Source organism: Scyliorhinus canicula, chromosome 4 (genome assembly GCF_902713615.1).
Source record: "Scyliorhinus canicula chromosome 4, sScyCan1.1, whole genome shotgun sequence".
Taxonomy (NCBI): Eukaryota; Metazoa; Chordata; class Chondrichthyes; order Carcharhiniformes; family Scyliorhinidae; genus Scyliorhinus; species Scyliorhinus canicula.
The window spans coordinates 137201034-137226746 of record NC_052149.1 but is presented as its reverse complement, the minus strand read 5'-3'; the positions used below and the strand labels follow the sequence as shown (position 1 = coordinate 137226746).

General features: G+C 44.3%; 1 protein-coding gene across 2 annotated transcripts in view; it reads right to left on the bottom strand.

The window, feature by feature from the left end:
• LOC119965031 (F-box/WD repeat-containing protein 11) overlaps positions 1-25713 on the bottom strand; it is a 172870-nt gene that overhangs the window by 58629 nt on the left and 88528 nt on the right. The window contains exons 1-4 of one of the 2 annotated variants that reach the window (XM_038795239.1): positions 23899-24035; positions 21374-21596; positions 3150-3336; positions 917-1007 (exon numbers count right to left, since the gene is read on the bottom strand). In XM_038795239.1, the coding sequence (XP_038651167.1) occupies positions 917-1007; positions 3150-3336; positions 21374-21575 (480 nt within the window). In that variant the 5' untranslated portion in view covers positions 21576-21596; positions 23899-24035. Of the gene's footprint in view, positions 1-916; positions 1008-3149; positions 3337-21373; positions 21597-23898; positions 24036-25713 lie in introns of those variants that run through there. The other variant, XM_038795240.1, reaches the window with a different exon arrangement.

Below are 25713 nucleotides of genomic sequence, written 5' to 3'. Positions count from 1 at the left end.
AACCTGGAACGTGCTCAGTGAAGGGTGGCACAGGCAATCCCTAATGTTGAGACTGAGTTATATGAGGCACAATTAGGAAAATTCGAACTATTTAGGATAATATATTTAGTTTTGGGTGTCCCACTTTAGGAAGAATGTCAAGGCCACAAAAATGCAGGCAAAAATGAAAGCTTCGGGAACTTTGCTGAGAACAGTTCTGTAATCGCTTTGCAAAGGTTATATTACATTGTGAAAAGATTTCTGTTTTCCCCCCCAGGGAGGTTTCCAGCAGGTTTTCTGTGGAAGAAAAATACATAAAAAGGTGCCACATCTTAATGAAAAATATTCTGCTTGGCAAAATGAGTATTTTACCACATTGCAAAAGGTGTTGGTGACTTAATGCAACATTAGCTGCAACCAATCAATCATCAGGAGGCTTAATACAATAAACTCTCTCAGCCAAATAGAATCAACTGCTCAAACGGAGGACCCTTTTCTTCAAAAAAACCAAACTACATTGCCATAACCTTCAGAGCTATGGAGCAAGAATTGGGAAATGAGAATAGGATGGACAGTTCTGTCTCGGCTGCTCGGGACACAAATGGGCTGAATTGCCTCTTACAACATCAATTTTGTGTTTCTATGTTTACTAAAAATACAACCCTGGAACAGATGGATGTCGGGTTGTCTCAATACTTTACAGCCAAACAAGGAATACTATTTAATGCCCCCGAAAAGGCACCCAGCTGTGGCAATCAATTTTCAATACTACACACGAGTGCTGGGGATGGTGACATAATAAAAGAGAACAGGGGTGGCTGCATTCATAACAAACTGGGATTGCAAAGCACTTCAAAATTCAGCAGCCTATTGTAAATTTAGTCTGGAAACTGTGGGTCTCCACATGTGATCCTGAGTTTAGGTAAACCATACGTACCTCTATATCCTGGATAATCTTTGGGTATAATCCTCTGTAAAATGAATTCGGCGGACCATCAGCAGGCCTATTTTTAAACAGGTACTGTTCCCTAGGAAGGAAGGGCACAGACATGTGTAAAGAGCAGTAAAGGCCTAAATGTCAGAGGCAACTTCTACATTTTTCTTTGTACAGACCATTTGCCCAGTTAATAACGGAAGGAGGAATTTGCTAGTTATACTGATCACACTGGCAATGTAGCTCTCGAGGCTGCAAGAGATACAGGGGTACTTGTGCCTTCCCCACTGGCCCTACTCACAGCTTTACCAGTCAGAGCCCAATCTTCAGAGCCAGTAAAAATGACATGTGGATGTCACCAGAGAATTGGCAGTCCCTCAAATATTTTAAACCCCTTGGCATTACGAGTGATAATCATTTGGTGTCGCCTCATTGCATCCTGGCTCCTACCCTGGTTACTTATTGATCTAGTTAACACATTTTCTGCTGGCATTTGGGAGTAAAATAAGAGCTGAAGGAGCCAGGTAAAATCTTCACACATGGAAGGAAAGTCTATGGGAAATGCTTTAATTGGAAATATTCATCACTGTATGTTCACGATATTTACAAATATACAAATTAATTAATTTTAAATTATGTTCTGATTGGGCCATGTTTACAATGGGATGCTGGTCACAAAGTATTAATGAAATCATAGCAATTACAATGCACAAAAACATAAAAAGACGACAGCAGATGAAACATTTACAAAAATGCTGAATCGCTTATTTAAATCCTTCAACCTCTACAGGGAGCCTCCCCATCTTTGTCACTCTGCTCCTCCATGACATTACTGATGGGGAGGCAGGCATAAATTGCATCATAACATTATTCTGTACACTGTGTTTCGCTCCCAAACAGCATCTCAGCTGTACCTGCACACAACCTTTACACATTTCTGCTGCATTCCGACACCGTAGAAGGAAAGCAGTTTATTTGCACGTTTGGAAAGGCCAAGCTCCCTTTTAAAACGGCAGTGTTTGTAAAGGAACAAACAGATTTCTGAGCCAATGGCATACAAACCAATTTACCTGTTCAAATCCCTGAAGTGTGTTAGGTGGCATGGAGGCACAGTTGTTGGCACTGCTGCCTCACAGCACCAGGGACCCGAGTTCGATTCCGACCTCAGGTAACTGCATGGTGCTTGCATATTCTTCCCGTGTCTGTGCGTGTTTCTCCTCCGGGTGCTCCGGTTTCCTCCCACAGTCAAAATATGTGCAGGTTCAGTGGATTGGCCATGCTAAATTGCTCCTAGGTGGAGTTACGGGCATGAGGCGGGGGATTAGGCCTGGGTAGGGTGCTCTTTCAAAGGGTTGGTGCAGACTTGATGGGCCGAATGGCCTCCTTCTGCACTGTAGGGATTAGTTATTCTCCGCTGAAGTGACGATAGAGAGTGATCGCAGTGCCCATGAGTTAATTTGAGGTTGGAGAAGAGGAGGAAAAGCTGTAGTGGGACTGAAGAGTTCATGTGTGTACCAGTTTCAAACCTGGATCTCAGAGATAGGGTACAATATATAGAAGACGGACAGACCCCTAACACCACCTCCTTTTCATAGAATTTACAGTGCAGGAGGTCATTTGGCCCACCGACTCTGCACCGGTCCTTGGAAAAAGCACCCTACTTAAGCCCACGCCTCCATCCTATCCTCACAGTATCCAAAAGGTTAGGTGGGGCTCAGGGGAAATTTATCATAGCCAATCCACCTAACCTGCACATCTTTGGACTGTGGGAGGAAACCAGAGCACCCACACAGACAGGAGGAGGAAAGTGCAAACTCTACACAGATACTCACCAGAGAGCGGAATTGAACCTGGGTCTCTGGAGCTGTGAGATAGCAATGCTAACTGCACCACCCTGAGACATGGTTCAGATGCAATATAGCATCTTTACAGTAAAAAAAAGTTCAAAAAGTTTTCATGGAGACATAATCAAAAGAAAAATGGGCAATGAGCCAAAAAAAAATGGATAATTGGAGGAGTAATCAAACAGTCTGCCAAAGACACTGGCTTGAAGAATCCTAAAGGGGACGGAAGTAGAGATTTAGGAAAGGAATTCCAGGATTTCCAGAAGTCACTGCACGCTGAGATTCCTTGAACTTGTATCCAGGAGTTTCTCTTTATAGAAAAGTAGGTGCTCTTCATGAAAATTGACATTGCTCTATTTCAAGTGATTCGCCAAGTGAACTAGGTAACTCACCATCCCCTCCTCTCTGCAAGCCCCCTCCACAGTGGGTCTGTGCGGACCATCCGCTCAATCAGCTTCTTCCACAGCATGCCCTCGCCAATCACCCGCTGCCATTCTTTACACACCACCTCAGCAGCACAGAGTGATTTGGCATCCAGGTATGACAGGATGTTTTCCGCTATATGGTCCAATCCTTGGGCTGTGAATACAGAAGAACATTTGAGAAAAGCACATCCATTAACAGACTATCCAGCACTTAGCACCTCTAGTCACAGGGTATTACACAGTAACCCATTATGTAACACAAGCAGCAAATTTGTATTACATCAATTGTTGTTCTGTCACCAGCCCCAGCCCCAGTGGCTTTAAAGGTAAATTATGGTGGTGGCAGGGGTATAACACCCAACCTCACACTGGGCAGCATGCACAAGCTGGACCAAAGGGCCTGTTTCCATGCTGTAAACATCTATGACGAGAAGTGTCCAGCTTCAATCCTTGAGCTGCACTGGTTTTGAGGATCTCAGTTCAGGGACTATCTGGGTATTGCTGTTGGAAGGGGAAAAGGTCAGCCAGGGTACCAAGCTTGCTACCTAGTGGGTCCTACTGGAACATCTAGAATTTGGGACGAGGTTCAACCCTATTCTCTTCCCACCATTGCCTGCTGCTTCTCTCAGTCCAGATCAGACAGCAGCCAACCGAGCAGGAGTTCCTGCCAAACGCCCCCCCCACCAAGGGGGTTCTTTTCTCATGTTCAACCAGCTACTGTAAATATAATTCACCAGCAAGGAACCCGGTCACGTTGGGGAGGCAGGTATAATTTCCAATTTGAATAAAGATTTGCATCTTGACCGTACATCAGCCACTAAAACTTTAGCATGACACTAACTAAAGGCGACTGTAACCCACAACATAAGCTCTGAACTAAGCTGACTTCAATTATTTTGCTTTTAATAAGTTGACAGGTTATTTAATCTCTTCTTACAAGAGATTGTCGACACATTGCCCTTTTCATTTTCCCCCACAACCCTATTGAAATATATTGCAGTCCTTCATTTTCCAAATCTAAGTCATTAATCTGCCTTTCAGCCTTTCCCAGCTGCTTTTGGATTTGCTGTTTAAGTTTCACACCCACGGCTCTTCTCCACTCTAAACCAGGCCATTTGTATTTATTGATTACCAAATTCTCAATTCATATTAGTTGACCCTTTAAATGAAGATGCATTTGAATGCAGGCTCTCCCAATGTCTAGCATGATCAGGTTTATATCTTCGGATAGTGCCCCCCAGTGGGGCTTCCAATCATAGCTTGGAGGTAATAATGGACGAACTGTCCCACCCACCTATTCAAAAGGAAAATGTAACTGCTCCTGTTCCTGGTGAATTTGAGATGCTGATCACATGTCACACAGACATTCTATCAACAGACTGTGGAATTAATGCAGAGTGAAAGGTCTTGTAAATTTTTTTTACAAAGACACAGACACGCACGGTGAAATAGTCCAGCCTATCACATTCAGACACTGTGCTGCCTACAAACCTAAATTTATGTGCACAGAAAAAGCACTGTGTTTGGAGTTTTGTATTTAATTGACCTAGTCGCATGTCCCAACACTTTCCTTACAGCCTTGCAAAACAAGTCACAAATTTTCAAAGTTGCATTAAAAACGCTATGGTTTAAGACAGCCGACTTATGATACAGAACAAGGCCAGCAGTGTGGGTTCAATTCCTCTACCGGCCGAGGCTGCCTTCTCAACCTTGCCCTCGCCTGAGGTGTGGTGATCCTCAGATCAAATCACCACCACCAGGTCCACAAATTTGACAGGTCCACAAATCAAAATGTGCCTGAGGCTAATAAGGCCATGGAAATAACAAACCAAAAACTGCGGTGCATTTCCAGAGGGATAGAGTTCAATGTTAAACCTGTTTAGAACCATGGTTCAATCATGTTAACACTATTCATAATATAAAAAGGATACTCTGGAGAAGGTGCAAAAAATATCCATCAGAACTTTCCCAGAGCTGAGAGGATGTACCCATCGGGAAAGACCGAATAGGCTAGGGATCTTTTCTCGCACACAGGAGAGGGGTAACACGATTGCAATCCCTCTGAGATTATGGAAGAATGATAGGGCAGATGTAAAGGTGGTTCCACATGTGGAAGGAAACTAGAGCTACAAGATGGTCATGGAGAAGCACCTTTATCCAGAAAGTGAACGAATGAGAGAGCGAGCGAAAGTATGTGCACGGGAGCAGTTGGAATGTGGAACCTGCTTTTACAAGGAGTAATTGAGTGATCAACATAAAAGGTATTTAAAGAAACTAGAGGAATAAGACCAGAATACGCAGTAGTAGGCCACTCGGCCCATCGAGTCTGCTCCGCCATTCAATGAGATCATGACTGATCTGATATGATGATCCTCAACTCCACTATCCTGCCTTATCCCCACAACCCCATGCTAGTATGATCCCCATACTATTGATTCCCTTACTGATTAAAAATCTGTCTATCTTCCTTACTGATTATGATCTACTTGGCCTTCTTAAAGATAACAAGATTCACTCGAGCAGAAATAGATAAAATATTTCCTCTGGTAAAGGCATCAAGAACAGGGACATAATCTCAAAATAGAGCCAGGCTATTTAGTGGTGAAGTGAGAAGCACTTTTCACACGAAGGGTAATGGTTAGCTGGAACCCTCTCCCCTCAAAAAGCTGCTGATGCTGGGTCAACTGAACGCCCAAGACCGAGATAGAGAAATGTTTATAGGTAGGAGAATTTAATGTTTATGGGTAATAGAATTGAATGATGTAAATAGAGTTCGGGTCCAGATCAGACATGCTTGGTGGAAAGGCTTAAGAGACTGAACACTCTCCTTCTGTTCTCATGATGGGGTAAGATCCATTGAATTTAGTGCATGAAGGAGGCCATTTGGCTCATCGAGTCTGCACCAGTCCTTGGAAAGAGCATCCTACTTACACCCACACCTTCACCCAATCCCCATAACCACACCTAACCTTGTGGACACTAAGGATAAATTTAGCATGACCAATCCACCTAACCTGCACATCTTTGGACTGTGGGAGGAAACTGGAGCACCCGGAGGAAACCACACAGACACAGGGAGAACGTGCAGACTCCACACAGTCACCCACGGCCGGAATTGAACCTAGGTCCCTGGAGCTGTGAGGCAGCCATGCTAACCACTGTGCCACCGTGCCACCCAGTTCGGTTCAGGAGTAGAAACAGCAGCATAGACCGGTTTCTATGCTGTAATTACAAGGCATTAGAATAATGTATAAATACTGAACACCCTGTAATACATATCACTTCAGCAGCAGCACTTTTATCTTTTGCGGTATAGCAGGTCCAATAATACGTGGATGGAACAAGTTGGAATTTTAAGTTTAACAATACAAGAATGTGCCTAATGTTCCGGATGCGCTAAAACGGCATTAACAACTGACTGATGTGTCAGCCATGGTTCAGTGGGAACTCTCTTGCCGTGGGTTCAAAAGGTTGAGTGTTCAACCCCATACCAGAAACTTGAGCACATAATCTAGACAGACATTCTGTTCAGTACCGAGGGGTGCTGGACTGTTTGAAGTATTGACTTGTGGGTGAGATGTTAAACTAAAGCCATGTCAGCCCTCAGACACAGTCATAAAAGATTCTATGGCATTTGACAGAAGAGAGTCATTGCAGTGTCCTGGGCAAGAACTATAATGTAACCAATATTACTGAATGAAAAAAAAACAGATGATCTAGTCATTATCTCACTCTGTTTATGGGACCATGATGTGAATAAATTGGCTGCCATATTTTCTCCATTAGAACAGAGTCTACATTTCAAAAGTACTTTCTAAGCTGTAAAGCATTTTGGAACAGTCGGAGGCTGTGAACGTCGCAATATAAATTCAAGTTCCTTCTTTTTCTGTTGTTATGCCAGCACCAACACATTACCTGCATTATTAACCTGGCTCGTATTTCCTTTAAAGCTGTGCAGTGATTTGAGTCAGAGTTGTCAGTGTATAACACAGGCTGTTTTATGAGATTGACATTTTACACTCTTTTTGATCTAATTAGCTTCAATCCCAATGTTGTCACCATCCATTGGCAGTAATGCATTCTAAGAAAATTTCACTTAAATGAAAACAGGTCAATTATTTAAAGTACGCTTATTTCAATATGAATTATTCCTGTAATTCCACCAGCAGTAACAGACCTGTCACCGCCAGCACACCAACCTAGCCAGCTCTCTCCAGATACAAGCCAAGTTTCCAAACATTGCCAGATATTTTTCATAGGTCATATGATGAATAATAACAACCTGTCCAACATGACATTTCATTAAAATCCTCCTGACAATGTACTGAGAAACCTGTAGCCAGCCATGTTAAAGATAATCGGCATGGTCCCTCCCAAGTATGCAACATTTTACCAGATATACTACAGTTAAGCATCTCGGGCTCAGCTTGTCTTGGTTATTACTGTTCATCTCTGCATCAGAAACACCGGCCGAGTTTCGACTGCTCGGTCAGGTCATTTAACAATGCTTTCGCTGGTAGAAACATGCTGATGGCCAGGGTAGAGCACAGCCACAAAGACATAGTTGCAAAGTCCCAAGTTTGACCTGCATGTGGACGTTCCGGCACCTAGCTTCAGAAACAAAACTCCATTTTGCATTGCAAAGCTGTGCAAGGCTCCAGTGGGTAATGGAGGAGGGGTCGGAATGGGAGCGGCTAGAGGCGGCATCATGCATAGGCACCAGCCTAGGGACACGAGTAACGGCATTGCCGCCGTTCTCGCTGGCACGATACACCACAAGCCCGGTGGTGACGGCAGCACTGAGGGTCTGGGGTCAGTGAAGAAGGCACAGAAAGGAGGAGGGGGCCTCAGTTTGACTCGTACACGGAACAACCATACATTTGCTCCGGGCAAGATAGACGGGGGGTTTCAAGGCTGGAATAGGGCAGGCATTAGAAGGATGGGGGACCTGTTTATAGATGGGACTTTCCCTAGCTTGAAGGTGCTGGAGGAGAAATGCAGCCTGCCCCCTGCCTTCAGATACCTCGAAGTCCGCAGCTTTCTCAAAAAACAGGTGGGGACATTTCCGTTGCTACCCCCTCGAAGGATACAGGACAGGGTGGTGTCTAGCATCTGGGTAGGAGAGGGGAAGGTGTCGGACATCTACCAAGAGCTGCAGGAGGCGGAGGAAGCCTCAGTGGAGGAACTGAAGGGCAAGTGGGAGGAGGAGCTGGGTGAGGAGCTAGGTGAGGGCCTGTGGGCTGATGCACTGGGCAGGGTGAATTCGTCCTCATCATGTGCCAGGCTCAGCTTAATTCAGTTTAAGATGGTGCACCGGCCTCACATGACGACGGCGAGAATGAGCAAGTTCTTTGGGATGGAGGACAGGTGTGCGAGGTGTTCAGGGAGTCCGACGAACCATGTCCATATGTTCTGGGCATGCCCGGCACTTAAAGAATTCTGGCAGGGCTTTGCGAGGGCTATGTCCAATATTTTGGACACGCGGTGATGCGGAGTCCAACAATAACGATTTTTGGGGTGTCAGAAGATCCGGGAGTGCAGGAAGCGAAAGAGGCCGAGGCTTTGGCCTTTCCCTCCCTGGTAGCCCGGAGATGGATCTTGTTAATGTGATGGAAGCAGGGTCATTGAACATTTTTCATGCTCTAAATTCATATGTTCATAATTCGGCCATGAGACCTTTCTGAGAGAGAGTTGATTTTGACAATAGCAAGCAAAATGGTTATCCAAACCTACCAGCATGACACACACACATACGTCTCAACTTGTGAGCTTCTATCATACTGTCAATAGATTGAGGAATGGCCCTGTAGCTACTCTCACCATATCTTAAACCGTGAAGGACAAATAAGAGTCAGGATGCACTAGAATGACTCATACTCTCTCAATTTGTAATGATAGCAAGTCCCTGAATAGTTAGTATGACACCAGTTAACTGGGAATGTGCCCCAGGAGTTATATAATTCTCCTGTAGCCAGAGTATTGCCTCATACTGAAATCAAACTTACTTTTCAAAGTTCAAAAATACATTAAAATATGCTCAAAGGGGGAATAATTTTTGATTCAAATTACTTCTTCACTGTTGTCCCAGTCGAGACGGGAAAGAAATACACATCTACGCCAATCAGGCTACTCTGCAAAAATTATCATTTTTATTTTAAAAATGAACACGGCTTTACCCTGACTACCCATGACTCTCACCCGAAGAATCTGTAACCTTCAGATAAACCAGCAGAGTCTCATTATCTTTTTTTTTAAAGGTGCTAATGCTCCTTCGTGTAGCGGCACAAAGCTTCTTTGAATTTCTAAGCAAGAATACTGGCCACCAAAGATGCTGTGGCCAAGAACACCCATATGCAATGTGGTGTTAATGGCCTGACCATTACCTACCCAAAACACAATGGTTTGTAATCAGTCGCCTCATTAGACTACCTGAAACTACAGTCATGTGACAGACTTGAGCTGTCCGAATTCCTTTAATTGATAAATTGTTAGATCTCATGATGTGGCGATAGAACATAGACCATACAGTGCAGAAGGAGGCCATGCGGCCCATCAAGTCTGCACCGACCCACTTAAGCCCTCACTTGCACCTTACCCCCGTAACCCAATAACCTCTCCTAACCTTTTTTGGACTCTATGGGCAATTTATCATGGCCAATCCACCTAACCTGCACGTCTTTGGACTGTGGGAGGAAACCGGAGCACCCGGAGGAAACCCATGCAGACACGGGAGAATTTGCAGACTCCGCACAGACAGTGAACCATCGGGGAATCGAACCTGGGACCCTGGCGCCGTGAAGCCACAGTGCCAATCACCTGTGCTACCGTGCTGCTCGAGATGCCGGTGTTAGACTGGGGTGAGCACAATAAGAAGTCTTACAACACCAGGTTAAAGTCCAACAGGTTTGTTTTGAATCACTAGCTTTCGGAGCACAGCTCCTTCCTCAGGTGAATGAAGAGGTGGGTTCCAGAAACATATATATAGACAAAGTTAAAGGTGCAATACGATACTTTGAATGTGAGCCTATGCTGGTAATTAAGTCTACAGGTCCAGACAGAGCAACTGGAGAGAGGGATAATCACAGGTTAAAGAGGTGTGAATTGTCTCAAGCCAGGACAGTTGGGAGGATTTCTTCAATGTTGTCCCAGTCGAGACGGGAAGGAAATATCTACGTCAATCAGGCTACTTTGCAAAAATTATGCGTGGGTTTCCTCCGGGTGCTCCGCTTTCCTCCCACAGTTCAAAGATGTGCAGATTAGGTAGGTTGGCCACGATAAATTGTCCCTTAGTGTCCAAAAAACAAAGGTTCGGTAGGGGTACTGAGTTACGGGGATAGGATGGAGATGTGGGCTTAAGTATTGTGCTCTTTCCAAGGGCCAGTGTGGACTCGATGGGCCAAGTGGGCCTTTTGCACTGTAAATTCTGTGATTCTGTGTGACTCCAAGTTTATAAAGAGGGCAATCAAAAAGACCTTTCGGTTTGAGGATGGGCAGTAAGGGAAGAAATCAGGGGTGTTTAAATTAACCCCCCTCCTGTCCACAAGCCTCACTTCGAGTAGGTACAAAAAGCTTGCTTTAAAATGTCAAATATATTCTCGTCGAATGCCCTTGCAGATGAGTCAGTCTGTAACCTGTGTGGTGTGCACACAGCAAACCCAGCTTGCAGTGTACCTTCCCCATGGTCTGGCAGCTCTGAAGCAGAGGAGCTCCGTGTAAAGCCAGCCCACCCCAGGAAACCACAGTACCAGCTGTGTATGTAGAGTGCACATTGATATCACCAAATTGTCCATAAACTCAGTGTCTGTGAAGTAAACATTTAATCCAACTGGAATTTGCTCCTCGAAAAGACAGAGCTCTGGGTCAAGTGAAGATGTCTAAACTGAGATTGATGGATCTTTGTTGGGCTAGGTTATTAAAGGAGATGGAGGCAGGTCGGTAGAGTTAGGATACCCAAGCATAGTACAACTCAGCACTTCTTTATGAAATCATGAAGTGACATGAAACCATATCCCTTAATTCTGTGCTCTAGCTAGAGTAGTTAGCATTCAAAAGCTAGAAAGACAAAATGTCAGCTGGCCAGGGTGGTGGAAAAGATATGGGGGAGAGAAAGAAAGAAAAGAATATTGATTATTTCAGAGATGGGATCAATAGAGTCTTCAGCAGCTGTTACAATCAGAGAAAATTGTACCGTCTGGCAACGTGGAGGCAGGGGCTTAATGAACCACTGCAGCTGGCAATAGCACTCTGTACCTCCCCTCTTATCCTTAGATTTAACTCTTCCAAGTGTCGTGTAACCATTTACTAAACTACTAAAATTGCAATATACACTTGTCCTTTCTTGCAGTACGTCCTCTGCTCAGGTTACTGAAGAGAATAACAAATACTCTGGATAATGCATACAACCAACAAAAGAGCAAAAAGTACAAAGAAAATCTGTCAAAGCCCAGTCACCCGCTCAAAATGCGACGCCCAGGTACCTGCCGAGACGTGTCCAGACACCCTCTGGAAACACATTCCACAGCATCCTTAGTCACATCCCATGTCGTTCTGGTAACTCATCCACCTGCGAGTACAACAAGCCTTTCGAACACCTCATACTTCAGTAATTTCAGCGTTCAGTCTCTTCTTATGCACTCTATTGGTCTCTCTTTGTCTTTTCTGTTCCCCTCTAAACTTTCTATATTCAGCCTGGATCTCACTTGTATTATCAACCTGAGATCTGTCACACATACCCTTGTTTTGTTTCATTTTACTCTCTACTGATATCATTCCCGAGGGAGCTTTTGGGTTGTTCTGGTTCTCGCCAGGTTTTGCCTGCCAATCTTTGATTCCAACTTACCCTGATCAAATCCATTCTCAATCCACTGAAATCGGCCTTCCGCCAATCAATTATTGCTACTCTGCATTGCTCCTTGTCGTTTTCCATAGCTAGCCTAGAACTTATGATGCTGAGATCACTGTCCCTAACTGTTCCCGATGGTTGAACCATTTCATTCCCCAGAACCAGAGTCAGCAATTTCTCTTACCTCACTGGACCAGAAACATACTGATCAAGAAAATTCTCTGGAGAAACTCTTTGTTCTTTACACATCACAATCCAACTCTAGATTGGGTTTCCTCCGGGTGCTCCGGTTTCCTCCCACAGTCCAAAGATGTGCGGGTTAGGTGGATTGGCCATGCTAAATTGCCCGTAGTGTCCTAATAAAAGTAAGGTTAAGGGGGGGTGGGGTTGTTCGGTTACGGGTATAAGGTGGATTTGTGGGTTTGAGTAGGGTGATCATGGCTCGGCACAACATTGAGGGCCGAAGGGCCTGTTCTGTGCTGTACTGTTCTATGTTCTAGATTAAGATCATTAAAGTCTTCCATTATCACTGCTTTATAGATTCTGCACCTAGTTTCCCTGTGAATTTGCTTCGCAATATCCTTTCTGATTGTTGGTAGCTTTTGAACACACCTGGTTTTGTAACTGTACCTCTATTGTTTAGCTCTAACCAAACAGATTGTCCTCTTCACCTGCAGGATGTCCTCTTCCTGTTGCACTCATATTTTCCATCATTAATACTACTTGTCCTCCATCTTTCTATCTTTTTCCATCTTTCCTGAACACTTTTTATCCAGGAATACTTTGTCCCCAGTCCTGTCTTCCCTTTTTATGAGCTAGGTCTCCATCATCGCCATAACATCATATTCCTATGTGGCGGTGTCTGCAGCTCACCAACCTTGTGAGCCATACTTGGAACATGTACATGCATGCACTGTAAGACTAATTTAGAGTTTACTGCATTCCATCTTCATCTGACCCGCAATCCCTTACTGTTTGTTACTCTGGTGCTCTATGACTCTCTCAATCCTCCATGCATCTGGCTTTACCTTTCAATGCCACATCCTGTTTCCCAACCCCCGCCTGGTTAGTTTAAATCTCCTTAATAGCACTACCAAGGCCATCGGTGCTACCTCCACTGAAGTGCAACTCCTCCAGCCTGCATAGGTCCCACTTCCCCCTGAGCAGTATCCCAATATCCCAGGAATCTAAAATCCTCCTACCTGCACCATCTTTCCAGCCAAGGACAGCATGGTGGCACAGTGGTTAGTGCTCATGGCGCCGAGGACCCGGGTTCAATCTCGACCTCGGGTCACTGAGCATGGGTAACTTGCCCATTCTCCCCATATCTGCATGGCTCTCGCCCTCACAACCCAAAGAGATATGTAGGATAGATGAATTGGCCATGCTAAATTGCCCCTTCATTGGAAAAAAGGAATTGGGTACTCTAAATTTTTAAAAATCTTTCCTTCCAAGCATTCATCTGTTCCATCCCCAACTTTGTATACTCGCTAATGTGTGGTCCAGGAGTAAGCCAGAGATTACTACCAGTGAGGTCCTACTTGTTAGTCTCTTTCCTAGCTCCCTAAAACCTCCTTACAAGACCTCATCCCTCTTTCTGCCTATGCCACTAGCACCAATATGCAGCACAGCCTCTGACCGTTCACCCTACCTCCTCAAGGTGCTGTGTATAGTCAGTAACATTCTCAACCTTGGCACCAGGCAGGCAATATACCATCGTGGAACCACATCTACAGAAAAGCCCATCTCTTCCCCCAACTATAAAATCCCTTGGACGGAGATGCCCTGTCATAATATCTGTATTAAGAGAAATAAACATTAAACTTAAACACTCTCCAGCTAAAGCGGAGCTTCTGTGCGCGTTTCTCTTTGAGGGATTGCAAGTAACTTGCAATCTAACTCTGTGGAGCTTACCTAGTTCCTGAGCTAAGTGGTTTCATCCCTCAAGTTTTACAAGTGGCACAAATTTTTTTTTTTTTTTTTTTTTTTAAATTTAGTGTACCCAATCATTTTTACAATTAAGGGGCAATTTAGAGTGGCCAATCCACCTCGCTGGCACGTTTTTGGGTTGTGGGGGTGAAACCCACGCAAACACGGGGAGAATGTGCAAACTCCACACGGACAGTGACCCAGAGCCGGGATCGAACCTGGGACCTCAGCGCCGTGAGGCCGCAGTGCTAACCCACTGCGCCACCGTGCTGCCAGCAAGTGGCACAAATGATTGTAGCTATTTGAAATAGCAGGAACTTCCCAGGTGACTTCTGGACGTACAGTAGAACACCATTTAGAAAAATATGAATCAAAAAGCCTTCATTTTGCTTGTTGCACAGGATGGCGGATCATTAGTCAATCAAGCAGACAGTATGTTTAAGCAAAAAGATAATCGGCCAATAACTCAACCAGCGGCTGGAGAAATTGATTGAAAATCCCCAAGTGTCACTCGTTTACAACATCTCTTTACATCGGTTACAATACCATACCACACCACAATAACTCCATCTACTGGCTGTAGAAGCAGAGTTTCAAACAAGACTAGCTCCATTACTGCAGCGTTATTCATTCGCTTGAACAATGCTGCAAGTCAGGCCTTATCTCATGTCCAAACTGACCATCGGTCACTCCTAAAGTTGTTGCCTCTTATAGCAGTACAGGTCACCATCCACTGCCTTACCCTAAATGAGCACTCCTTGTGTGTGGCCTGCACAGGTCATTGGTATTCAATGACAGGAGACATCACACACAGAGGACAATTAGAAAATGCTGGTGGAAGTCACTTATAAGCCCCTACAAATAGTTCCATCATTTGACAAAGTATTAGCAGGAAAATAATTGGGAGTTTGACACAAATGCATTGCAATAATCATGGGAGACTTTAACCCTCGTGTACTGGACAAATAAAATTAGCAAAGGTGGTGTAGAAGATGAATTTGTGGAGTGCTTTTATGACAGTTTTCTGGAACACATTGAATAAATTGGGGACAGGATGTTTAAAATCTTGTTTTGCTCAATGAGAGAAGATGATTTTGTCTCAGTGTACGATTCTTGGGGGGGGAAAGAGATCGAGAGAGAGAGAGAGAGATAGGTCAAAATTCAATTAAATTTCAGATCAATAACGATGAACTCCAATCCCAAACAAGAATTCAAAACTCAAAGAGCCAATTATATAGGTATGAGGAGAGAGCTAGCTCCGGTTGATTGGGTAAAGACACTGAAACATGTGGCAAGTCAAAAATCATTCCATCAAAAAACAAAGACTCACAAGAATGATCCATCCGTGGCTTACGAGGGAAGTTAAGAATCATGTCACTTTAAAAGAGGCTTACTTAAGTCACCACCAGTAGCCACCCACTGAAAGCTCGTCTCAAATCCTGCATAGGTCAAATCTCAGAGACATAAGCTGCATCACATTATGGGAACTAATTATTAAAACCTCTTATTGATAACACAGATGTACTGCAGCAAAGTGATCAAACGTATCAATAAAAACCATGTGATTTTGACCATACTCAGGTATCTACAGGCCTCTTGATAATGATATGTGAAACACTTTGCTTAGATTCCACTGCCTTAAACCTGGCATTGCAAAGGCTTTGTTGCTATGGGACACATGAAGGATATCCACCGGAGTTTAAATTACAGTTGCCTCCAGCTGCTGACACCAGCATAGAAAATTAGACTTGCATTTATATAGCGCCTTTCATGAACACCAGACATGTCAAAGTGCTTTACATTTGAAGTATAGTCATTGTTGTAATATAGGAAGTGCAGGTCATTTGCACACACTCCCAGAAATTGCAATGTCATAAAAGACCAGCACCTGCCCGAGATGTTAAGAAATGTGTGACAGTAAATTACTGCTGTAGTGGTCGCTTTGCTTTGTTGTGATGCTGATTGAGGAATAAATATTGTCTGGCACCCTTTACGCCATCTTTGAAATAGAGCCGTGGAATCTTTTTTGGTGCATAATTCCAAACATTCAATTAACATCAGGAGATTGTACATTCATATAATTCAAAAGCAGGACAAACTAAGTTGGAGAATTAAGTGCATAAAGGACCAAGTGGCTTGGGTTTTGAGGACAAATGTCAATGCCATGGGACCACAAGTTAGATACTTTTGCCTGTGGAACAGCAGTGGAGGCACTGTTCCATTCTGGCATTACATTCTTCAATGCACCCAACCCACATCACCAGTCAGGGCAGCAAGAAATGGGAGGGAGCACCCTTGCTTCTATCTAGCACTCACTGTTTAATACCGAGCTACATAGGACAAGAAATTAAACAGCCTTGTAGGGCCAGAAGTCGAGAAATGCCACAGTAGGAAGTGGAACAATTTTCTATTTCTGGGGCCTGGTTTTGACCCGAAGCACTCCCAATCTAGATATCGTGAACGCAGAATAAAGCTCCTTCAATTTTACCCAATTATCCAGAAATTTTAGTTTATGGAACGCCGCTTGAATTCAAAATGTTTTCATTTCAGAAAATATGCAAACAAATGGCTGTCACTCCAGACTGTGCGATCCAACCTGGCCCAAGCAAAGTGCCGACTAGTACAGTCAGCAACTGTCACACATTTCTTTAAACCTCATAATCTCGGGCAGGTGCTGAAAGTACTTTGAATAAAGCTTTACCAAAAAAAAAATTGAGCTTGAATGGAAAGTTTGCGTATAATAAAAACATGTCTAGGAACAGGAAAATGCAATTAGACACAAATGCTCCCTTTCTTTCAGCAGATTAATCCCATCTCTCTCCTTTCAGGAAATGCATCTAATGGCCTCTCTTTTTTCTTCCATTCATTCACACTCAGGATGTGGGCGTCACAGGCATTTACTGCTGTCTCTAACAGTCCAAATCTGACTTGCTTTGACACTTCAGAGGGCAACTAAGAATTAACTACACTAGTGTACAATGAAAATCACTTATGGCCCAGACCTGGAAATAGGAATATTTGCCTCCTCTGAAGGATATTATTGAACCAGTCATGACAATCTGAACAGCTTCATGGTCCGTTTTTCCGAAAACAGCTTTCTATTTCCAGATTGAATGATTTTTTAATAGCTTAATTGAGATCCCAAATATGCCACAGAGAATCTCTGGATTACCAGCCTGGACCTCTGAATTACCAGTATTGTACCATTAAACTACACTGCTATACCTGACCCATTTTACGAGGGCCACTTCAATAACTGTCCCTCAATTAACTGGGGGCTTCAGCTTCCTTGCTCGCTCTTAACTTGCCAATTTTTGATTGATGCAAAAGAAAGTTCTTTTTTTAGGAACAGAAATGGTGCAAACTGGAGAAAGGGCCTGTGAACACAGCAGTCGCATGTCTTTCCCCAACCCAAGAAAACAGTTAGCAATATTTCACTTTATATATACAGGAAATAAAGCAATTTAAGAAATGCTCTATGGTTCTAAATGTTTCTCTAGTCCCACTTTTAATATTCAACATCAGAAACGTTTCCATTGATACAAAATATTTCAAAATGTGGATGCTTATTCTGGCTGGTCACCCGTTTCCTCAGAGAATATTTGTTTAATGTTAATGCTCCAACACATTGAAATAAATGTTCCACAAGCCCGAACACAGATCACTGGCTGGTGTGCGTGCGCCGTCGCTATTTGGGAACACAAGCAGGCTGCACTGCACCTTGCTTCGCACCGGGTACCCTGTCCCATGCACGTGGGGTTAACTTCTTACCCATAACATAACATGCCTGGCTGACACCAGGGGTTATGAGGAGGAAGCCTGGAATCGGTGGTGATGAAAGGCCAGATCCTCAAATTACCTTCTTGCAAAGGTGAGCAAGCTGAGTCATCCTTAGGCATTAAATTAGCCTGATGCCATGCTATCCCTCTGTCTGCACATATAATGCAATTTTTCTTATTAAGAGGATGCTGTAAACAGCACCCTCTAGAGGCCGGCAGCCTGAGCAGAGATGCATTTTTTTGACATTCTGAAAGATTGAATTTGTTTTCGTCTAGGTGGGGAAGGGATAAAGAAGCCAGTTCATTCCAGATGTGGGAGTGCTAATACCAGCTCAAATGTGGCTTTCATGTGTTATTCCAGTCCTGTCCAGTCAAAGCACTAACCACCCTCAAGCTACACTCTGAACGAAGCTATTTCAATAGAGTTCCTTGCAAGACCGGAATTCCATATGTTGTGGTGAATATTAAACTGGAGGGTTTTGGAGATTCCATCTTGCATACCAGTTTCAGCTCAAGCCCAGCCGTATCATTACAGTTTCCATGGCATGAGATAAACGGGAGTTTTAAAAGGCTGGTTTGTGGGAGAACAGTCAGCTAACACTGCCATCTCCTGGCTATTTGACATAATGTGTCCACCACCGCACAAGCTGTCTGGTCACCATGTCTGTCCACAGTTCCAGTCAGTTGTCAGTAAACTGTAGTCTGAAGAAGAGGCATACAGACAACGTTAACTCTGTTTCTCTCTCCTGCTGCTAGGCCTGCTGAGTTTTTCCAGCATTTTCTGTTTTTAGATGAAGGATTTAGACTAAACATTTACGGTTACTGGTCTGTACTGGGCAGGTGGTTACTGCAGGCACGAGAAGGCATCTAAGGGGATAAAATATGTGAACCATATGAGGCACATCGTGTAGCATCAAGGTATTTTAGATTAAATAGAATTTGCTTTGAAACTAATACTATAAATAACCTGTGACAACACAAACTGTTAAACAGGACACTGCAAAGTGTTTTATCAGAAAAATAATCCGACTTTCAGGAATTGAGAGATATTTAATGACACATCTTGCAATGACGTCAGCCATGTTGTCAGAACCACACCAACCGTCAGTGAAAAATAAACATTGAGGAAGTGGTTGGTGCTATGGCTGGGTTAGATAGTGCCTTTTCTACTCTGGAAACTGGAGCCGAGCCAAGCCAAGCCCAGGCTCATGGGAGGATCAGGTCTTCAACCTGGTCACTGAGCATGAACCGGGTTTGGGCAGAATCAGTCCAATTTCTGAATGTGGAGCACAAACCTCTCCATAATCCCAGCAGGCCCGCGGTGGAAATGTCACACAGCGTGGTGCTTGGGTAATGTTAACTTGTACAGCACCTGACCTGGCACCTCTCGGGGCTGACAATGGGTTTGAAATGGGGGAAAGTCTTGCTTTGCCATTGGTAGTACTCACTTTCATAAACCTTTATGTCACTTTTTATACTGATGCTCAGATTAGTGGGCCGCAGGTCCGTTGCTGGATTTAGTAGTACAACCACTCTGAGCAAAGTCAAACAATCAGAATTACCAACATGTCAAAAAGTACAGACTCCTGGGTAATTTTGTAATGATTCCGGAAATATCAAATGCTTACAAAGCTTGGCTCCGAGATCAGATACCTTTCTCAGACAACACAATAATGCAGTGCAAAAATCAGACCAGAATTGGAGGGGTATTACTGCAAGTTTACAGCATTACAAGGTACATTAAAACCTGATCTTAAGAGCACTGTAATTACCCATTCATATTCTGAAGCACCATTACTAAAACAAAAGGGGAGAAGAAGAAATCTTTTGTAGATGATTTCAAGAAGCTTTACCACAAGTGATTACAGAAGTAGAGACTACAAGAACATTTAAAAGAGAAGTATTTGAAAAGGAATACCAAAAGGTGCAGCAGAACAATGAAAGTGGGTATTTCCAATTGAAGAGTTAGCACCAGCACAGGCACGCTGGGCTGAATGCACTACCGTTTAAATATCAAATACAAGTAATTCTCTTCTTACAATATTCCCACATTGCAAACCAAAGCTTAGCTCTAACCACTGTTTCAGTCACCTCATCCTATTGTTGTCAGTTTCATAAAAATGCTACATCACCATAAGCCAAAAGAAAGTGGTAAATAGCGAGGAGAGAAGTCTTAGATTACAGGACGATATAGACAGGTTGGTTAGATGGGCAGAACAGTGGCAAATGCAATTTAACACCCTGAAAAATGTGAGGTAATAGGAGGACTACAAGGCAAGGGAATATACAATATATGGTAGGACCCTAGGAAGTACAGAAGTTCAGGGGGACCTTGGTGTGCATGTCCATAGATCCCTAAAGACAGCAGGGAGGGAGGGAATGCAGGGATACGGACCCCGGAAGTGTAGAACATTTTAGTTTGGGCAAAAGCCTATTTGGCGCACGCTTGGAGGGCTGGAGGGCCTGTACTTGTGCTGTACTTTTCTTTGTTCTTTTGACAGGTAGATAAGGTGGTTGAGGCATATGGGATACTTGCCTTTATTAGCAGAGGCATAGAATAGGGAGGTTATGATGGAGCTGTATAAAACACTTGCTAGGCCACAGCTAGAGTGCTGTGTGCAGTTCTGGTCTCCACACTATAGGTAGGATGTGATTGCAGTAGAGAGGGTGCAGAGAAGATTCACCAGGATGGTGGGCTGGAGCGCATCATCTATGAAGAGAGGCTGGTTAGGCTCGGGTTCTTTTTCTTTGAACAGGAGGAGGCTAATTGGGGGACCTGATTGAGGTGTATAAAATTATGAAAGACCTGGGGTGGATAGGAAGGAACGTTTCCCCTTAATAGAGGCAACAACCAGGGGCCACTGATTGAAGGGCAGGAGGTTTAGAGGAGATGTGAGGAAAAACCTTCACACCCAGAGGGTGGTGGGAATCTGGAACTCACTGCTTGAAAGGGTGGTAGAGGCGGGAACCCTCATGGTGTTTGAGCATTTAGATGAGCATACAAGGCTACAGACCAAGTGCTGGAAAATGGAATTAGAATAGATAGGTGCTTGATGACTGGCACAGACACAATGGGCTGTAGGGCCTCTTGCTGCACTGACTCACTCTATAACTCTATTACAGAAAGGGTTAACAGAGGTAGTGCCAGTCAGCACTATTTCATAATTTGTGCTTCGGGAGACTTTTTCTTTTAAATGAGGCCCCCACACACACATTTTTAAAACCATCCAAGAAAAATGTATTAATGTGACAGACTAGAACTTACTGTACATTCCCATTGTGTCATCGCAGTCCCAGTACTGTACCTGAATACTTGTAATCAGGTAATACTCATCCTCCCCACAGTCAGCTTAGCACTTGCTGCTTTAACCAGCAATCGCCTCTCTGTTCTTCCTCGATGATACCTTCCTCCCTTCCTCCCATGAACCTTCCCCCTTTGAATCCAAAAGTCATGAACTTGGATCACTCGGTAACATACCAGGGCTTCCAAATTTACTCTTTGCAAATTTGATTGTACATGACACATGGCTTTTTTGTCCTTCATTGCGATTTCTCAAATTTCCATTAATTTTAAAAGTCCATACCCAGGAAGGCTCTCAACACTGTTCGCATTCACTCTCGCGTACATTATTGTCCCCTACCTGGTAAAGCAGTGATGAAGTCCCGCTGCAACATGGGTTTCAGATACGAGTTAATATGTCCATGCTGGTAATGGCACATCCGCGAGATTAGGTGCTCCACAAATTCCACCTGATCAGATTCAGACCACTGGTCAAAATATTTAATACACAAATCCTTCTCCTTCTCGTAATTTCCTGAAGGTCGCTTTCTGGAGACGATCATAGAAGGGGGTCCATTAGTGATCTGGGTTCATTAATCGGAAAAGGAAATAAAAGAAGTGAAAACATTATGGATACTTGAATTCAAGTTCCAGACCAAATCAATACAGACGCTTCAATGCTAAACAGTTTAAAGGCTGCAGCAGACCTTCAGCACTAAGTGGAGAAGGGTGGGGGTGGGGGGGAAGGAGCAAGAAAAGCAGCATTCAGATCTGTCAAAGCACACAGGCTTTTAGGAAATATTCTAGACATCTTGAGGACTGAGGAGATCAATAAATCAGCATTCTCTTTTGCAAAACATTCACTTGACAGAAAACATGCACAATACAAGAGGCAATGCAAATGAAATAGGTGCAATAGATCCAAAGCAAATACACCAAAATTGTTTTTAAATCAGCTCGTGATCTTGGCCTACATAAGCTTGAAGCAAAATAATTAAATCCTACCTACATTTATATTTGGTGCATTTGGTGCCTTATAGGTGTGAACTTAAAAAAATGACAGCAGCAGATCATCAAACGGATCATCCTAAGTAAGGCAAAGAGTCCGACATGGTATTGATCTGGTCATGTATATCTCTCCATAGTGTTATACTGGGAAACTAGGTCAAGCAGCAGGAGAGGCAGGACAGCACAGAAAATGAGATTGAAATATCATTCACTGAATTAGCTAATCTGAATCAGGCCACAATCACTTCTGATCTGGAGAAAGGCAGGCTTGCATCACAACTTTCAGATGTCTCAAATGCACTCACGCCTCTGGAAGGGGCTGATCATTTAAATACAACAGTGCAACCCAACTGCCCCCAAACCCTGGTCACTGACGCCTACAGTAAACGTGCAGGTGTGGACACTGAGTGAGGACAGGGTCAATGTCAAATACGATATTCCTCTCATCAGACAACCTACTGGCACTGCTTGTTCCTACGTGGAGCATTTCTCATAGTAGTGGAACCAGTACCCAGCATGAGTTAGTAGTACCTTCAGTATCGATTGGGATGGGGGAGAAAAAGATCATTGCAAGAAATAACAGGGACTGTTCCCCAACACTGAACCAGAGACAATAGCAGCATTAATCTGCTGGCCGTAGAGCAGCGGGTTCGGAAAGTCATGGGATAGGACCAGAACATGTAGGAGCAGAAGTAGGCCATTTGGTCCATCGAGTCTGCTCCGCCATTCAATGAGATCATGGCTGATATGATGATCCTCAACTCCACTTTACCGCATTATCCCCATAACCCTAGATTCCCTTACTGATTAAAAATCTGTCTATCTTTCCTTGCTGATTATGATCTACTTGGCCTTCATAAAGATAATACGATTCACTCGAGCAGAAACAGAAAATATTTCCTCTGGTAAAGGCATCAAGAACAGGGACATAATCTCAAAATAGAGCCAGGCTATTTAGTGGTGAAGTCAGAAGCACTTTTCACACGAAGGGTAATGGTTAGCTGGAACCGTCTCCCCTCAAAAAGCTGCTGATGCTGAATCAACTGAACGCCCAAGACCGAGATAGGGAAATGTTTATAGGTAGGAGAATTGAATGTTTATGGATAAGAGAATTGAATGAGGTAAATAGACTTTGGGTACCATGAATGCTGGTACAGGGGACTGAACAACCTACTTCAGTCTTCATGGTCCCCACACCAAGTCCCCCATTCATCGAATAACCCTTGATGCTGTCTTGCCATGTTCAAACTCTGAACAAAATGGTCAACCAGACTGCTCATGTTATGAGTTGATATCCCAGGAGCTGTATGGATCCCCAAACTACATACTATCCCCATACCCCCTTTACATATTCAACACAACCAGTATTGTCAGAGTCATCAACAGAGGGCCAAACTGCAGAGTGCACAATCTTGAACAATGAACACCCAGTAACTCATTGAACCAGTTATGGATAACGTAGAACTGGGATTAGAAAGCCAGTAACATTTGCTATAATTCCAGCTGGAGAGAGTGCTCCACTGAGGTTGGAACGGAGACACCTCGGTGGGGCAGATGTATATATAAAACGCAGTCTGGAGGTGCCGGAGTTTGATGCAGTTGCTAAAATGGGAAGAATCCCATGTCCAAAATCACCACTTCTCACGGCAAGTCAAAACTAAAAAGAGACTCCCACTCTCTGATGTTTAGGGAGAAGTCAGCAGTGCTAAAGGTAAAAAAGCAGGGTGCAATACACAAAAAGGTCATAAAACAACTAAATGTGCAAATTTCTAACCCCACTCCCCCAACTGTTTGTGTCAAATCACCAATTCCATGCAGAGGATGAAAAAATAAGATAGTCATTGAGCCAACATGGCTTAGATCTTTATCTGAACCTACATGGATGAGAGAAGCATCAAGTGAAGATTGTGTGCTAACCTATAGCCAGGTCTAGCATCACCAGAGCCCCTCTCACATAAACACCACCTAGCAGCAAGTACAGAGCGGCACCAACCATCAGCGTGGGACAGACGGTGTCCTAGTCCAGGAAGTCAGGCTAAAGTACAAAGAACAAAAGCACAAACAGAGGTGGAAAAGGTGGTGTGCTTAGCTCAAACAATGTAAAACGTTGCTTACTATCTAGTAACAAACTTAGGTGAAGGCCAAGACAGGCCATTAGGCCCATTCTTAGGATGTGGTTGCTGCTGGCTAGTTCACCATTTATTATCAATTCACAGTTGTTCTCCAAGATGGTGGGGAGCAAATTCAGGTGAAGATATTCCTACAATGTTGTTAGGTAGGGAGTTCCTGGATTTTGATCTAGAGGCGATGGAGAAATGGTGATATATTTCCAAGTCAGGGCAGTGTTTGACTTGGAACAGCTGATGTTCCAATGCGCTTGCTGCTCTTGTCCAGCTAGGTGCTAGAGATCAGGCACTTTGGTGGAGGCTGCTGTCAAAGCCGCCACAAAATCATTATTTTTTAACCACACATCAGCTCCACAATGGAGCTGGAGACATACGGGTAATGAATGACAGGCACAAATTCTACTTACTGAATGCAGAGATGTAGAAGTGACTGGAATTCGGGGATGCAGAGGAAGTTTTACCCTGTGCTGTACCTGTCCTGGGAGTGTTTGATGGGAACGTGTAGAGGGAGCTTTACTCTGTATGTAACCCCGTGCATTACCTGACCTAGGAGCGTTTGATGGTACAGTGTACAGCGAGCTTTACTCTGTATCTAACCCCATGCTGTACCTTTCATAGAATTTACAGTGCAGAAGGAGGCCATTCAGCCCATCGAGTCTGCACTGGCTCTTGGAAAGAGCACCCTACCCAAGGTCAACAACTCCACCCTATCCCCATAACCCAGTAACCCCACCCAATACTAAGGGCAATTTTGGACACTAAGGGCAATTTATCAGGGCCAATCCACCTAACCTGCACATCTTTGGACTGTGGGAGGAAACCGGAGCACCCGGAGGAAACCCACGCACACACGGGGAGGATGTGCAGACTCCGCACAGACAGTGACCCAAGCCGGAATCGAACCTGGGACCCTGGAGCTGTGGAGCGATTGTGCTGCCCAGGACCTTGTCCTGGGAGTGTTAGATGGGGACAGTGTAAAGGAAGCTTTACTCTGTACCTAACCCTGTGCTGTACCGGTCCTGCAAGTGCTTAATGGAGACAGTGTAGAGAGAACTTTACTCTGTATCTAACCCCATGCAGTACCAGTCCTGGGAATGTTCAATCTGCCGTCTGCATGTGGCCTCACATGGATTGATGAAAATATCACTAAGATGGTTCAGCGGGTTTGAATATTTATGAAAGAAACTGCTCCTCCTATCATAGTCTGTTTTGCTGTTGGTGGGTGACTGAGTATGAGAGAGAGAGCGGGTGGCGCGAGCGAGAGAGAGAGCGGGGCGCGCGAGCAAGAGAGAGAGCGGGGCGCGCGAGCGAGAGAGAGAGAGAGAGAGAGAGCGGGGCGCGCGAGCGAGAGAGAGAGAGCGGGGCGCGCGAGCGAGAGAGAGAGAGAGAGAGAGCGGGGCGCGCGAGCGAGAGAGAGAGAGAGAGAGGGGCGCGCGAGCGAGAGAGAGAGAGAAAGAAAGCGGGGCGCGCGAGCGAGAGAGAGAGAGAGAGAGCGGGTGCGCGCGAGAGAGAGAGAGAGAGCGGGGGCGCGCGAGCGAGAGAGAGAGAGAGAGAGAGAGAGAGAGAG